This window comes from Pseudorca crassidens, chromosome 1 (assembly GCF_039906515.1).
Source record: "Pseudorca crassidens isolate mPseCra1 chromosome 1, mPseCra1.hap1, whole genome shotgun sequence".
Lineage (NCBI taxonomy): Eukaryota > Metazoa > Chordata > Mammalia > Artiodactyla > Delphinidae > Pseudorca > Pseudorca crassidens.
This window is the reverse complement of record NC_090296.1, coordinates 5,883,953-5,898,108: the sequence shown is the minus strand read 5'-3', so window position 1 is coordinate 5,898,108 and position 14,156 is coordinate 5,883,953. Positions and strand designations below refer to the sequence as shown.

At 45.3% G+C, this 14,156-nt stretch overlaps 1 protein-coding gene across 4 annotated transcripts in view; it reads left to right on the top strand.

Annotated features, from left to right (window-relative positions):
* EML1 (EMAP like 1) overlaps positions 1-14,156 on the top strand; it is a 198,752-nt gene that overhangs the window by 147,839 nt on the left and 36,757 nt on the right. For 3 of the 4 annotated variants that reach the window (XM_067725882.1, XM_067725873.1, XM_067725891.1), the window contains 5 exons: positions 7,798-7,826; positions 8,743-8,799; positions 11,137-11,266; positions 11,845-11,994; positions 12,764-12,833. In XM_067725882.1, the coding sequence (XP_067581983.1) occupies positions 7,798-7,826; positions 8,743-8,799; positions 11,137-11,266; positions 11,845-11,994; positions 12,764-12,833 (436 nt within the window). The remainder of the gene's footprint in view (positions 1-7,797; positions 7,827-8,742; positions 8,800-11,136; positions 11,267-11,844; positions 11,995-12,763; positions 12,834-14,156) is intronic. The other variant, XM_067725863.1, reaches the window with a different exon arrangement.

The window sequence follows — 14,156 nt, the reverse complement described above, 5'->3', positions numbered from 1 at the left end:
TTTTTGAGGAACCTCCATGCTGTTCTCCATAGTGGCTGCACCAATTTACATTCCCACCAGCAATGCAGGAGGGTTCCCTTTTCTGCACACCAATGAGGCAGTCTTTTGATTGACACCTCAGGGTCCTCAAGGCTCAGCATTGCTTTTCTTTTCCTTTCGCATCACTGATGGTGGAATGTAAATCTTAATCTTCAGCCTGGGTTCAAGGTCCTTCATCTACTGGCTCCTCACCCTGTCTTGTACCCTGATATCCACAGCTTCCAACACTGGCTCTTACTTTCCCCCAGCAAGATTTATTTTCCTTTTTGTAGTAATCTATTTATTACACAAGTAAACATGTGTTTTAGGATATCCAAATGTGCAAAACAGAGGAAAGGAAAATCCCCTATTATCTCAGCACTCAGAGAACTCACAGCTACCATTTTATTGTGTTTCCATCCAGACTTTATTTCTAGGGTGTTGCATGTGTGTAGGGTATACTTTTTACATAAAGAATATTCTTCTGCATACATTTTTTAACCCTCTTTTTCATTTGCTGTATGAGCATGTCTTTGTGTCAGGAAATATACTCTTACAACGTTATTTCAGATGTGGATCATTATTTATCTAGGCGAATGCACTTTTGTTGGACGTTTGGATACCAACAAGGCTTTTCTAGTCCTGTCAGACCAGCCCAACATCTAGAACAATGCCCAGCATACAGTGGGTACCCAATAAACATTTGTTGAACAGCTCGTTTTACCCCAGTCAATATAACAAAACAAGTGTAGACGGATGGGGCATTATAGCCATAACCAAATTTTAATCCCAGCTCTGCCACTTTTGTTATGTGACTGTGAACTAGTTACTTAACCTCTTTGGGGTTTCCCTCAGCACCAGTAAAAACCAGTACCTACCTCTCAGGGCTGTTGTGCGGATTAAACAAGATGGTGTGCGTAGCGTGGGGCTGGCCGACGTTGGTGCTCCGTAGATGGTGTGAGTACTGATGTTTGCCTTCTCCCTCCCAGAGTCGGAGCTGACGTTTGTACACCTTTGCTCACCCCACTCCCCAATCTTGAGTGCCTCTCTTTTCTTTTTTTTGCGGTACGCGGGCCTCTCACTGTTGTGGCCTCTCCCGTTGCGGAGCACAGGCTCCGGACGCGCAGGCTCCGCGGCCATGGCTCATGGGCCCAGCCGTTCTGCGGCATGTGGGATCCTCCCGGACCGGGGCACAAACCCATGTCCCCTGCATCGGCAGGCGGACTCTCAACCACTGCGCCACCAGGGAAGCCCTTGAGTGCCTCTCTTTATTGGGACATTCCAGAATTCTCCAACTCCCATTTCTGATCTCACCCCAACCTGAAAAGGGAGGAATCAGAAATTCTGAAGATTTCTCTCACCTTACTCATACCCTTTCCCAGCACTGTTTGACTCACTGAGCACCTACCATGTGCAGGACAGAGCGTAAGGCTTGGCGGGAAGTGGGAAGGAAAAGCCCAGGAAGACTCATCCTCTCAACAAATACGAATGACACCCACAACTGAAGAGGGCCAATGTCCTTCATTTCCAAAGGTCACAACACACACCAGCGAGGGAAAGGACAGTTAGCTCAATCGGAAAGTGGGTAAAAGGTTTGAACAGAGACAGTTCGCTGAGAAAGAAATACGAGTAGCCAATTAACTAAGGAAAAGATATTCAAACTCAGTCTTCATTAAAGAAACCCAAATGAAAGTAAGAAGATAGCATATGTAGAAAAATCTTTTTTTTTTTTTTTTTTTTTTTTTTGCGGTACGCGGGCCTCTCACTGTTGTGGCCTCTCCTATTGCGGAGCACAGGCTCTGGACACGCGGGCTCAGAGGCCATGGCTCACGGGCCCAGCCGCTCCGCAGCACGTGGGATCTTCCCGGACCGGGGCACGAACCCGTGTGCCCTGCATCGGCAGGCGGACTCTCAACCACTGCGCCACCAGGGAAGCCCCTAGAAAAATCTTTTTATTGTAGTATTAGAAAATCAAACAGATACCAAAACCAAACAAATGCAGAGCTTGATGAATTACACTTTTTAACACTTAGTAAGTGGAGGTTTGTCCCTTGTCCTAAGTGGCATATGTATGTGTCTGGAAACTTGGCAGGAGGAGAACTCCAGCTAATCCTCCAGGATGCCCCTTTCTCTGGGAAGCCTGCCTGAGCGCCCTGGTCTGAGTTAGCTGCCTTCCAGATTGCTTTGTTCCTGCCCATTAACTTTATCTGTAACTGTAACTCCTCCCTCCCCACCCCCCAGGGGCTTCCCACACATTCCGCCCCCTCCCACCCCCGCCCCCTTAAGCTTTGGGAGGGCAGAGCTGTGTCATTTTTTCTTCTTTATATTCCTAGCACTTTGCACAGTTCTGGCACACAGTAAGTGCTCAATAAACATTCGCTGAATGAATGAAAGGATGTTACCTATATACTGTACTTAGATTTTAAAACCATAGTCATTTAAGAACTATGCAAACAGCACCACCTATTGGTAGATGATTTTAACACTACATTTTGGATTCCGAAACGTTGGAAATTAGGTGATTTAAATGAATCTTTTTTTTTTTTTTCAAATGAAAAGATTGTTTCACTCTTTAAGCCAAGGGGTCATTTAGTTTTTAACAAATGTTAAAATAATAAGTGCTGGTATGGTATTCTTTATTTTGTTTTACTTTTGAGGCTATTAGGTGAAGAGCTCAAAAGTACATACATGTATTGATAGGTTATTGTCAGTGAAATTAGGAGGAAGAGGGAAGTAATATTAATTAATAACCGTGTGTTAGATACTTTGTCACATGTTATATACGATCCTGCCGGTACCCTATGCCTCACAGTGGTTTTAGTCCCATTTTTGTAGATGAAAGAATCTAAAGTTTATGGAGGTAAAATGATTTGCCCAAATAAAATACGAATCCAACTGCCTTCGAAATCTGTGCTCCTGGGACTTCCCTGGTGGTGCAATGGGTAAGGCTCCACGCTTCCAGTGCAGGGGGCCTGGGTTTGATCCCTGGTCAGGGAACTAGATCCCACATGCTGCAACTAAGAGTTCACATGCCACAACTAAGGAGCCCGCCTGCCGCAACTAAGGAGGCCTGGAGCCGCAACTAAGGAGCCCGCCTGCTGCAACTAAGGAGCCCACGTGCTACAATTAAGGAGCCCACGAGCCTCAACTAAGACCCAGTGCAACGAAAAAACAAAAAGCCCTGTGCTCCTTCTGCCACGTTAAACTGGAAGTATTGGTTGGAAATGTCTATGAAGCAGTAGTTTTTGTCCCCAGTAGCAACTTCTAAATATTTTAAATAGATGGTTCCTGAATGACCCTACTTGGAGTTAACAGCTGCTTACTTAAGGGCAATTTATAAAAAGAATCATTGTTTACGTAGCAGAGTATCTTGACTCCCAGCAGGGATCGCATTTCATCAAGTGAAGTCATTTTCAGAAGGAGTCATGGTATGTATGCCGAGAGGTACCATTTTTGTAGATGAATAAGTTGCAGGGAAAAAACATGTTTGACTTTGGAACGGTCTCCTCCTCGATCAGGCCTTATTAATCATCTTGTAAAGCAAGTATCTCTGCTCGGAAGCATTTGGCCACTGTCAGTCTGCCCTAATTCCCGTCTCCAGAGCTCCCTGTTACATGCGTCACCCATGTGTCGGAGACCGGCTTTCAGGACCTTGGGGTAAATTAGTAACAGATACGAATGTGCTAAGCGCGGATCCCACTGCAGAGGAGCAGTGCAGGGAATACTCGTTGCATCTGAGTCTGAACGAGTTCTTGGCTGGACTCTCCCCCTTACAAACACCCAGCCCACAGTGAGTCATCTGAATGATATCAGATGAAGGGGAAACAGCCACTTTTGACAGTCCCAGCAACCAGAGTCCACAGTGAACGTTTTCGGGGATAACATGTGACTTGGGTGATTATAGCTGCTTCGTGGTGTGAGCTCACAGCTCCGGGTGGGAGTTTTTCTTTGGGCCAACTGTCTGGTTTCCTCCTACTGCCTCTAGATCCAGCTACTGGTCTGGTGAAGGCTCCAGGCTTCCTCACGTCCTCCGTGACCCCCAGGTACTGCTTCTAGTTAGGAGAGTCTCCCGAACCTTCCAGCTTTAGGGAGCGTACAGCCAAGCTCTTTCAGCAAATCTCCTTCCTGCCAAAAACAGAGCAGTAAAAAGACCCGCACTGGATTGCACCGTGGTTCATTTTGGAGATATTGGGCCCAGCAGCCTGAGGCCGGAATAGCCAAGAGACGAGGGTTTGCTTGCCAGAAGGGAAATCCTTTCTCTCCTCTGGGCTTACTTCAGTCCTGGGCTTCAGGGTGGGGAACATCTGCGCTGACTCCAGACTCGGACAGGGATGGATGGAGCCTCATTCTGGTCCCAGAGTTTATTCACTCTCCCCCCGCCCCCAGGAACCGCACCCTGGCGGCAGAGGCAGTGCCAAGTCCCCCACGTCAGTTTTCCATTTAGCCCATTTAAGGAATGGGTGCCCAGGGACAAATTACACCACACCTTGAGAGGCAGTCGTCTCCCGTTCCAAGTGAGTCCACAACCCGAGCGTGTTTCCAGTGTGCTGGGTCTGAAGGGCCCACGCTCAGCTCTATTGACGGTGAGTTCAAGATCGGACAGGTGATGGGCGCGTGGCTGCCATTCACTGATTTTGACCTGGGGCCACAGCATCTTTAACTTTGGATCCTCGTCATCACATGTTCTGTGGGTTTGCCCTTCTGTCAATCGTTTTATAGGTTTATATTGTCATTTTATAGGTTTGTATTTATAAGACGTGCATGTGTGAGTTGGAATAGTACCTTTTCCCAGGCTTCTTGCCTTTCAGGAGGGTGGTATGTGGGCAGGAATCGTAGGTTCTAAAGTAAGTATAGTATATCTTTCTATAAAAATTGAACTTTCTAAAATAACGAAGCCTAGCGATAGTATGTTTTCTAAATACAATACCTGTATACCCAAAAGGTAAGGCATAGTTTAGAGCAAGGTGTAAAGAACTATGAGAACTTCAGTACCTGGTACCTCTCAGTGACCTTTAGCTGTTAACACTTAGCTGCCTTTTTCTGGTCTTTTAACTGATCTTTCATCCATCTTCTTCAACATCAAAATTCCGCTGGCTTCCCTATATTTGAAGTTCAAATTCCCCTATGGATGTTCTCTTTCTAAGAGGAACATAATCTGTAATTGCTCTTTTCTGTCTCTAGGGAGGGTTCCAGATTGCTTATGTCTGTTTCATGGACTTGGCATCTTTCTGCTTTTGTGATCAAAGTCATGATGGAAAAATAACATTCCTGTCTTCTAATTCCCTGCCTGGCTTACCTAACCAGTAGGTTTGCTTTGTAGTCTTCTGTTTTAGCTTTTCCTCTTGTGTCCTTGCCCTGCCTGTGAATCTAATAAGATATAAAAGTTGCAGTTAAGACTTAACGCTTCTGCTTAGAAAATCACAAGAGTGTCACTCCCCCCAACGACGAGAACAAGCCAGGTGAGCCCGCCGTGGAGCCGAGGTCACCGAGTGATATGACGAACTCCAGCCCCGAAAGTGACAAGCCCCTCTTAGGAGGGACTGCCCTGGCCGCCGTGATCTTTGGCAGAGCTGCAGGAGAGGAGGAATGGTTGTAAGAAGAAAGGAGCTGACAGCTTGTAGAATCCCGAGAGGCCGAGTGGTGTAGAACTCTCGGGAGCCCCAGGCACAAAGGGAACCTTCACACACACGTACCCCTTTTCCACAGACGTACGGTGAGCTTGTGACAGAGCCTGGGAGCAGGACAGGAGTTCTGAAGCCACCCTTTCTGAGCCCAGGCATGGCACCTGCCGAGGGCCCAGCCCGAGGACCGGGAGGGATGCTCCACACTGGGCCTTGTGTGGGTACCACCCCGAAGGAGGGACGAAGATGCTGAGAGGGGGCCCTGGAGGGGCTGCATGCCGTGATGGCGCAGTAAAGACTGAGGACTGACCGGGAGGACAGCGAGAAACGCCAGGCGCCAGGAAGTACCGGCTACCTCGGGGGAGGTGGGGGGCAGCAGGGCCGTCGGGACAGCCCCCAGCGCCCCCGGCCAGACGCACACCCACGGGGCCAGCTGGGATCAGAGGCAGGGAGGGCTCCAGACCTTACCAGCTTCCAGGCAGCAGCTGAAGACTGTTACAGGCCCCGGGACGCGGTCGTGAGCAAAGATCTCTGCCCTCCTGCGCTTCTGGGGAGAGACAGATTAATGCAGATAAAGCCAGGCGGGGCGTGGTGAGCAGGACCGAGGAGGCCGCAGAGTGGAGCATGGAAGAAGGCCTCTCGGGGCGGCTCTGAGCACACGCCCGGCCATGCGCTCTCCAGGGGGGTGGGAAGCTGGGGTCCACACCGGGCTTGGGAGCTGCTGGCCCAGTCTCGGGACAGCAGGGACAGAGTGTCTGGAAGTCTGTGACTGAGGGGAGAGACAGGAGGATGAGATCCTAAAAATGTCGGGGTCCACAGAGGTTGTTTTGGGCCTTCAGGGCTGATGGAAGTTAGGCTTTTGTGTTAAATGGTGTGCGGGGCCTGCAGAGTACTATTTTCAGTGACCGGTGGTTTGCATGCAGAAATCTCAGCCCATAGCAGATCCACCTACTTGAAACACAGTAAACCACTCTTAAAGCATCAGTAAAGAGTTTCCCGCCATATACTCATAAAATTATCTGAAAATCAAGGCCATTAATAAATAATATCATTTATTACATCATGGGATTAGGGGCAGTTTTTACTGGTGGTGTTTCTCAATGTATTTCAAGTTTAAAATGAAGGAGAAAAGTAACATTAGGACCGTATCTGCTCCAGTATGTGTTTTTCAACATGTACGCACAAAAAATGTAGGCGCCTCTGCAGGCTTACAGTTCTCCCAGCCCTCTCTGGGACAGGTTTCGTTTATTTACTGTGTCTTTTCCACATCTTAAAGCGGGAGGTACTCTGGTGGGGTAGGGGTACCTTGGAAGACGGCATAGACATCGGAGTCTCACAGGCTTGGCTTCAAGCACTGGCTCTGTGTTTGAACGGGACGCACTTCCTGCCGTGCTTGGGAGTCCCTTCCCTTGTCTGGCACGAGGTGACAGTCTTCCCACAGGCGGCTGTCAGGTTGTCACGGGGAGGGCTGTGCCCTCCTGCACTTGGGGGGACTCCCCATGCAGGCTCGTCCTGTGGGAGGATTGCCCCTAGGGATGACCTCAGTCCCTGGTGGTGTGAACTTGAACACGGTGGGGTTCTGGTTTCCCAGGTGCAGTCATGGGGGGTCTCGGCCTGGCCAAGGCCCACAGTGGGGATCCCCACATGTCCCAGGATGTGGCCACACCCTGACATTCCTTATTCTTCCCTCTCTCCCACCCCTTCATCTTCCCCCCGCCCACCCCGTACCCATCCCTGCTGGGAGCTGGACGCTAAAAGCTCTCTCCCCAAAGCCCCTGTGGCAGGAGTTTGCTAGTTTTAAGTAAGTTCTTCAGATAATCTGCCAGAAGAGCGTGGAGAAGGAAGACAAACCTTTCTACACGTTTAGGCAGGGCTGTTCCCGTCGTGATGAGCCACATGTTTTCCGTCTCCAAACCTTTATCTGCTCTCATAAAAAGCACATCTTTGGTGGTAAAGTCGGGATTGTCGTCTCTGGCACCTGGTTTTGGACACTTCTGCTTACGTTCCTCCTCTTTGCAGTTACATGGTTTTGTTTTTCTTTTTAACAGCATCCGTGTGACAAACTGCGGCAGTTAGTGGGGTGTGGGGTCTTCTGTGAATGAGACTAACCACCACCCGCAGCCTCCCTTTACAAACTGGTTTGGTTTTATCTCCACAGCAAACCCAAGGAGCCGGTCTTCAGCGCAGGTAAGGCTGATTGAATGTTGGTGCGGGCGTCCCTCAGTCACCTCAGGACTTGAGGGGCGATAAGAAGTAGTTATTCAGGGGCAGCTGGGACGGGCAGAACATGGGGGTCCATGTGGCAGGACTGGGGGCTGAGCGCTCACTGTCAGCCTGTACCTGGGGGTCTGATGGCTCACGTCATACAGAGACCACCCAGAAAATGGTCATAAAGACTAAACCCTTTACTCACCCCCTTTAAACCGATTCAAGATACATCAGTAAGGAGGAAGAGTGAGATGCCATTATACTGAAACAAAAGTTCTAGGTTAAAAGACTCCTGTTGCTTTGTTATCTCTTCCTTACTAATGGGGCTCCCCCCCCATCATCAACATTTACATTTCTCTGAAGGGGAAAGTTTCTGATGCATCCAGTTATAACTTTGTCTAAAAGCAACTTTTTTTTTCTTTTTCTGCCTTTGATTTCCTAAACTGCAAACTAATAGTTCATATATATCTTTCTATATGTCTTTTCTAACACATTTTATAATAAGGGAGCTGCTATTTTGAGAATAGTAACCTTATTTGAAAGTGTGTTTAAAAACGCAAAATCATTGACAAGTGTGCAACGGGTTAAATAAATTCATTTAATTTTCCAAGGTTTTTTTCCCCCTTAAGTGCACAATTGAAACATGAAAGTCGGACTTTCCTATTTATCCGCATGTGCTTCAGTATTCATTTCGTTTTCAAGAAGCATGAAATTACTCACTGAAAATGTAATCACCCTAAGCCTGCAGAGCTAGGTCTGGAGTGCACTTGTCAGAATCCCCGAAATGTGTCCAGGTTTTTCTAGCAGGGGGCCGGGAGCCTCTCGGCCTGAGGGCTCGGGAGTGCTCCCGGGCAGGCCAGTCACTCTTGCAGTGCCCCATCGTCTCTTTACCCAGCACTTCTGTCTCTGTCTCCGAAATCACAAGGGAAACGCCGGGTGACACACTGCAAAGGTAGGCGGCATTTCTGAAACCTCATAGCTCTCTGAGCAAAGCTGTGACCCAGGCTGCAGAAACTCTTTTCATACAGGCCAACAGATAGTCTCCTTGTATGAAAATGTTTTTGTGATGCAAACCACTTTGATTCGTTGGAAGTTAAAAGCATTCCTGAGCATTTACTGGGGTGGGTTTTAATGAGTAGCTATAAATTGGATCTTGATGGATTATTGGCTGATTATAGGAACTCTTTTTAAAATCTGTATGAACCTTAAGAGAGCTATAGGGCAACCCCTGGATGCCCCACTGTTTGAAACCTGCACTGCTGCTGGCCGCTCCCTCTAGCACCTTTGGGTTTGGTGGGTGTGTGCTGTTATCCTAATATGCCTGAAAAAAAACCCCCAAAAAACAAAAAACCCATTGCTTTCCCTTGCTGCGTTTTTCATTTTAGTTGTAGAATGTCTGACTTACCAGGACGAAACAGTGCCAAGGCTAACTCCAGCGCTGTTTTGCCCAGTCCGGTGATGCAGAACTGCCCAGTGAGCAAACCTCCATCATAAGGACTTCACCAGCACATGACAACCATATACTCAAGTAGATGTGTCACTTACGTTGATCACATGCAGCCCTACTAGGCTTCTTGTGTGTGCTGTGGGATGGCATTATAGTCCCTTTATTCTGAATCTGCATTCCGTGATGCCCCTTACAAAGAGAATTAACGGAATCGCTTGTCACTTAAGCTGTCACACCCACCCCTCTTGTCCCCCTTCTGTCGGTCTGCTGGGTGCTTTTAGGGTCTGCAGCTGAGGTAGGCACACTGTCTGATGAGCTGAGACTTGGGTGAGGGATTAAGGAAGGGAAGAGGTCAGCTGAGGCGAGCATGGGTAGAGGCACAGAGTGGTGTGCAGGTGGCAGAGAGAGAGAAGGTTCCACGGGGTGGGGGGTAGCTGTGGCCAGTGAGGTCACGTACGGGAATAGCGGGGCAGGGCAGTTAGAGCTTTGGGTCCAGCAGGTAAGAGAGTGGGAGAAGGATTCTGAATCCATTGTGGGCCTTGACAGGTTTGGCAGCAGCATCTAGGATGACCGGGGCGGGGGGCGGGGTGATGAGAAGGCCTGCAGTGCCGTGGGCCTCAGATGGGCTAGTCCCAGCGGAGCTGGGGAGGCGGATCACAGAACAGAGCAGCTGGCACGCTGTATGCAGGAGTGAAGAGTGTATCGCATGCATTTATGACCTGACTTGCACGCACACCATAACATAAAAGTGGGATGGCCTCTCAACTTCCAGGCAATGTTGCATGTGGCATTGTTTGCAAATCCTTAGGAATAAGACTTACAAAACTAATTTGTAAATGTGGTACTTACGACACTATAATTACTTTATGACTTCCTCAGCAATTTCCTCTCTGCGGAGGATTTTTCTGTTGAGTGATGTACAGATATCCGTGGTCCCAACTGCCCAATTTAAATGCCATTAAGACCCAGTCCTTTGATCTGCAGTGAAGCATCAGAATGCAGTGAGTTCTTAATCAGAACAGAATTCATCAAGAGCTCACAAGACATTTTCTTTGGTTTTATTATATCCTGAAAACTGTAGCCAGAAAACCCGAAGTCGTTTCTTTTTAAAAGTCCAGGAGTTGCCCCTTGTCCATATGTTATTGGGTTTTACTTTCATCCCTATCATTTATCAAAACATCATAGTTATTTTGTTATTAAAAATGTTTGTTTAAGGGAGGTTTATTTCCCAGTTTCTCTCTCTAATGGGTCTTTTGTTCTCTGGTTTCCTATTTCTAGCTTTTCTTTGACCATTTTCCTCCTGCATGCATCCCGGCATGTACTTCTGCTGATTTTGTGTTCTTTACACTTGAAAGAAGTGTCCAGTGTAAAAGATACATAAAGACACATTTTTACATTGCGCTATAACACACCAATTTAAATATTGAAAGATATTTTATGAATTTTGATACTGACATTGTATATACATTGAACTCAATAAAGAATTTAAGTGGATTTCTTGTGTTAGTTGTAATTTTTGGGGGGGGTGGCATTTTTCCCCCTCCTGATGATGAAACGTAAGCACTAAAATCTCTCATGGAAAATAATTGTGGGAATCCAGTTCTTTCCTGCCTTTTACAATTTCTTACATTGCTTAAGTAAGCAGAATGTCAAAGGCAAACAAGATGAAAAATTTTGTTTCAAACCGTTTGTGTTTTAGGTAGTTTTCCCTGGGACTTTAACCAGAAAGGACATAAAGGGCAAAGTTTCCGCTTTCCCATTGAAAGGCTAGAGAAAATATCACCTTTTTTCAGGTACGCTGGGCACCGAGGTATCCTACTGACCTCTTTGTTCTCTTCATAGAAGAAGGATATGTAAAGATGTTTCTTCGTGGACGCCCTGTTACCATGCACATGCCCAAAGATCAAGTGGATTCTTACAGCTTGGAAGCAAAAGTAGAACTACCAACGAAGAGACTTAAGCTGGAATGGGTGTATCCTTTATTCATTGATTAAGTCTTACACGAAGTAATCAGTCGATGAATGCTTTTATCGAAATTCAGCTGTAGAAAATCATGTCACTAAACCATGCTGGCACAAAGTTTTTAAACCCAAAGAAAGAAAGAGGGGTACCCTGGAAGGAAAGACTAGCATTGCCCCCTCAGCCAAGTAGGGACTTGGCTAACCTTGGGGCCTAACTTCGAGTTAACACCGACTAATTAAAGAAGGAACATGAGGATGAACCCAGTACTAAATGAAGGAAATACAGTATATGGCTTATATTAAATGGACATGTAGCACAGGTAGAATACCCTTTCCAAAAAAGAAAACGAAAAAGCTCCCACACAATCTAAGCCACCAAAATCTGAGTCAGCCGTATGACTGGCGTTCTTGAAATAAAGCTGCTGGAGCCTTCATAGTATGAGATTTGGGAACGTGAACGAGCTTCCAAGAAGAAAAAAATGAAAGACAAGAAAATAGAGCACGTGAAAGAGTTGGGTTTTTATTTTATTTTACTTTATTTTTTACTTTTAAAAAACATATTTTTTATTTTGTCTTGACGTACACGAAGCTATGGGTACAGGGGTCGAGACTGTCGTAACAACCTGTACTTGCTTCCAACGGGCGAGACTGTGTATTTCATCGCATCCGTGGTCGTGCTGTACAATGTGGAGGAGCAGCTTCAGCGGCATTACACGGGCCATAATGATGACGTGAAGTGGTGAGTCCTCAAAACTGCGATTCCTCTGACACCTGTGGGAAGAGCACTGGCAGAAAGGGTTCAGTGATGGGATATAACTAAAGAGAAAGAAAGGGATCTGAGAAAATAGGATCTTTGGGGAAAACTCTTCTTTGTGTTCTGGGTAGCCTACTCTCTAAGACACCTTTTTAGTTTTCTATCCTTATAACACATCATCTTAACCAACCGTGTTACCTAAACAAATAGCTCTAACAGACCCCTATCTGGAGGCCTTCTCGTGCTAACGGCTTCTAATTTGGGTCTTTATTTTTTAATAAAAATGTTTTGCCTCATGTGTATGTCTGGGTCTGCTATTCCTATAATTCATTTATACCTTTGGTAGCGATTTTATGTATCTGGAAAAGATGATGGATGAATAGATGGATTTATGTATTTCTATTTATCCTGACTCCCTGGTCAGTTATTAAAATGCTGTTGGAAAAAGATGATGCTTTTGCTATTTGAGATACTCAAATGACTTCTTAATAAAGATTGTATACTAATGAAGTGGTTCTGAGATTGAAATGGTATTTCCCAAGCAGAGGGTGCTTTTTCTTTGAATTTGAAAATTCTCTATAGATAAAGGAATTAAGGTGAAATGAAATGAGGTGCTTAGAGAATTTATCATGACTGTAAGAAGTTAGGCACTGTGTATATCTTACTTTTAAATTTTTTACCAGATTATATTTGCTCAAGGGAAGAGTGAAGCTTACCTTTGAACGGTAGATGTTTTTTAAATATCTCTTTTTAGCCTTGCAGTTCATCCTGATAGGATCACGATAGCCACAGGACAAGTTGCAGGCACATCTAAGGATGGAAAAGTGAGTTCTATTTTAATATTTTTGTCATGAACTGGTAACACAAAATAATTTTCTGAAAATTTTGCTGACGAATGAGGCTGCTTAGATATAAAATGTCTGAGTACTTCTTAATCCCTCATTTGAATTTTTTATTGCAAATTAAAGTTCTTACACTGACTTTACAAACCCCTTGAGCTCACCTTAGTTTCAGCTAATTTTTAAATAGCATTGTTCTTGCCTAAGGATCCATTAACTCTTAAGATACTTATTTACACACGTGATAAACATTAAAATGTTAAGTACACATTTAATAAGCAAAGTTAAAATTATAATAAATAACCATTTGAATTGGGGGCACGTTGCCTCTTCAGTGAATTTCAGACACCCTCTGCCATGAATTCCCTGTAATCATGACTTCAACCCATGGAATTTGTGTCTGGGTGTAATCTATAAGGGCTGCTGGAAGGATTTTAGCCCAAATTTTGTAAGCACTTCAGCAAGACTTCGGTTTGTATTTTAAGGAATCAGAGAAGGAGCTAGTAGTATTTGACGAATAGAACAACTCAGAACTGGCTTCCACTGTCTTATCCAAAACTTCTTGTAACTTTTCTGATGTCCATTTTTGTATAGCACTGTGTATCCATGCACAATGTATGATCTGAAACTAATTACATTAAGTTCTTCCATTTTTATCCTGAGTGCTACCATTTTTCAGAAAATATTTTAATAACATCAAATTTTAACTATTTATGCTATTTTCCATTAAAATCCTATACTTGAAAGGAGGTAACAGGAACGATGGAAATCAGACTACTCTTCTGTAAACACAGAGGGGACAGGGTCTTCATCTTCTTTTTTTTTTTTTTAACTGTTAAATGATCTTTAAAAGTTATTTGAAATTAGTAGTAAATCATTTGTTCCTCCCCTCTAGTGGCTTAACTGTGTATTTCAGTTTCTGGCCTTGAAATTGAATCAGAACCTTAGAGCCAGAGAAAATGTCATAGCTATCTGAACCATGCCTTTGCATTTACAAGTGGAGAAGTCTGGAGAGGCCGAGGGACTGTCTGCGGACGCCCAGCTACTTAGAGACAAGTCCAACCTAGAACCTACTTCACCCATCTACGGGGTACAATGCTAGTCCTTTTCTTGATAAACCTGCTGATTATTCTGTGATGTTTTCTTCTATTAAGGAAGAGAAAAATTAACATAGTTGAGAGGGTTTTGAACTAATCATAACAATTCTAAATTTTCGTTTGCATACAATCAATTTCCTGGGGGGCCCAAGGATGTTAAGCTCTTAATACCATTGGTGGCAACCATCATGGTGAATTGAACCACGCTTGA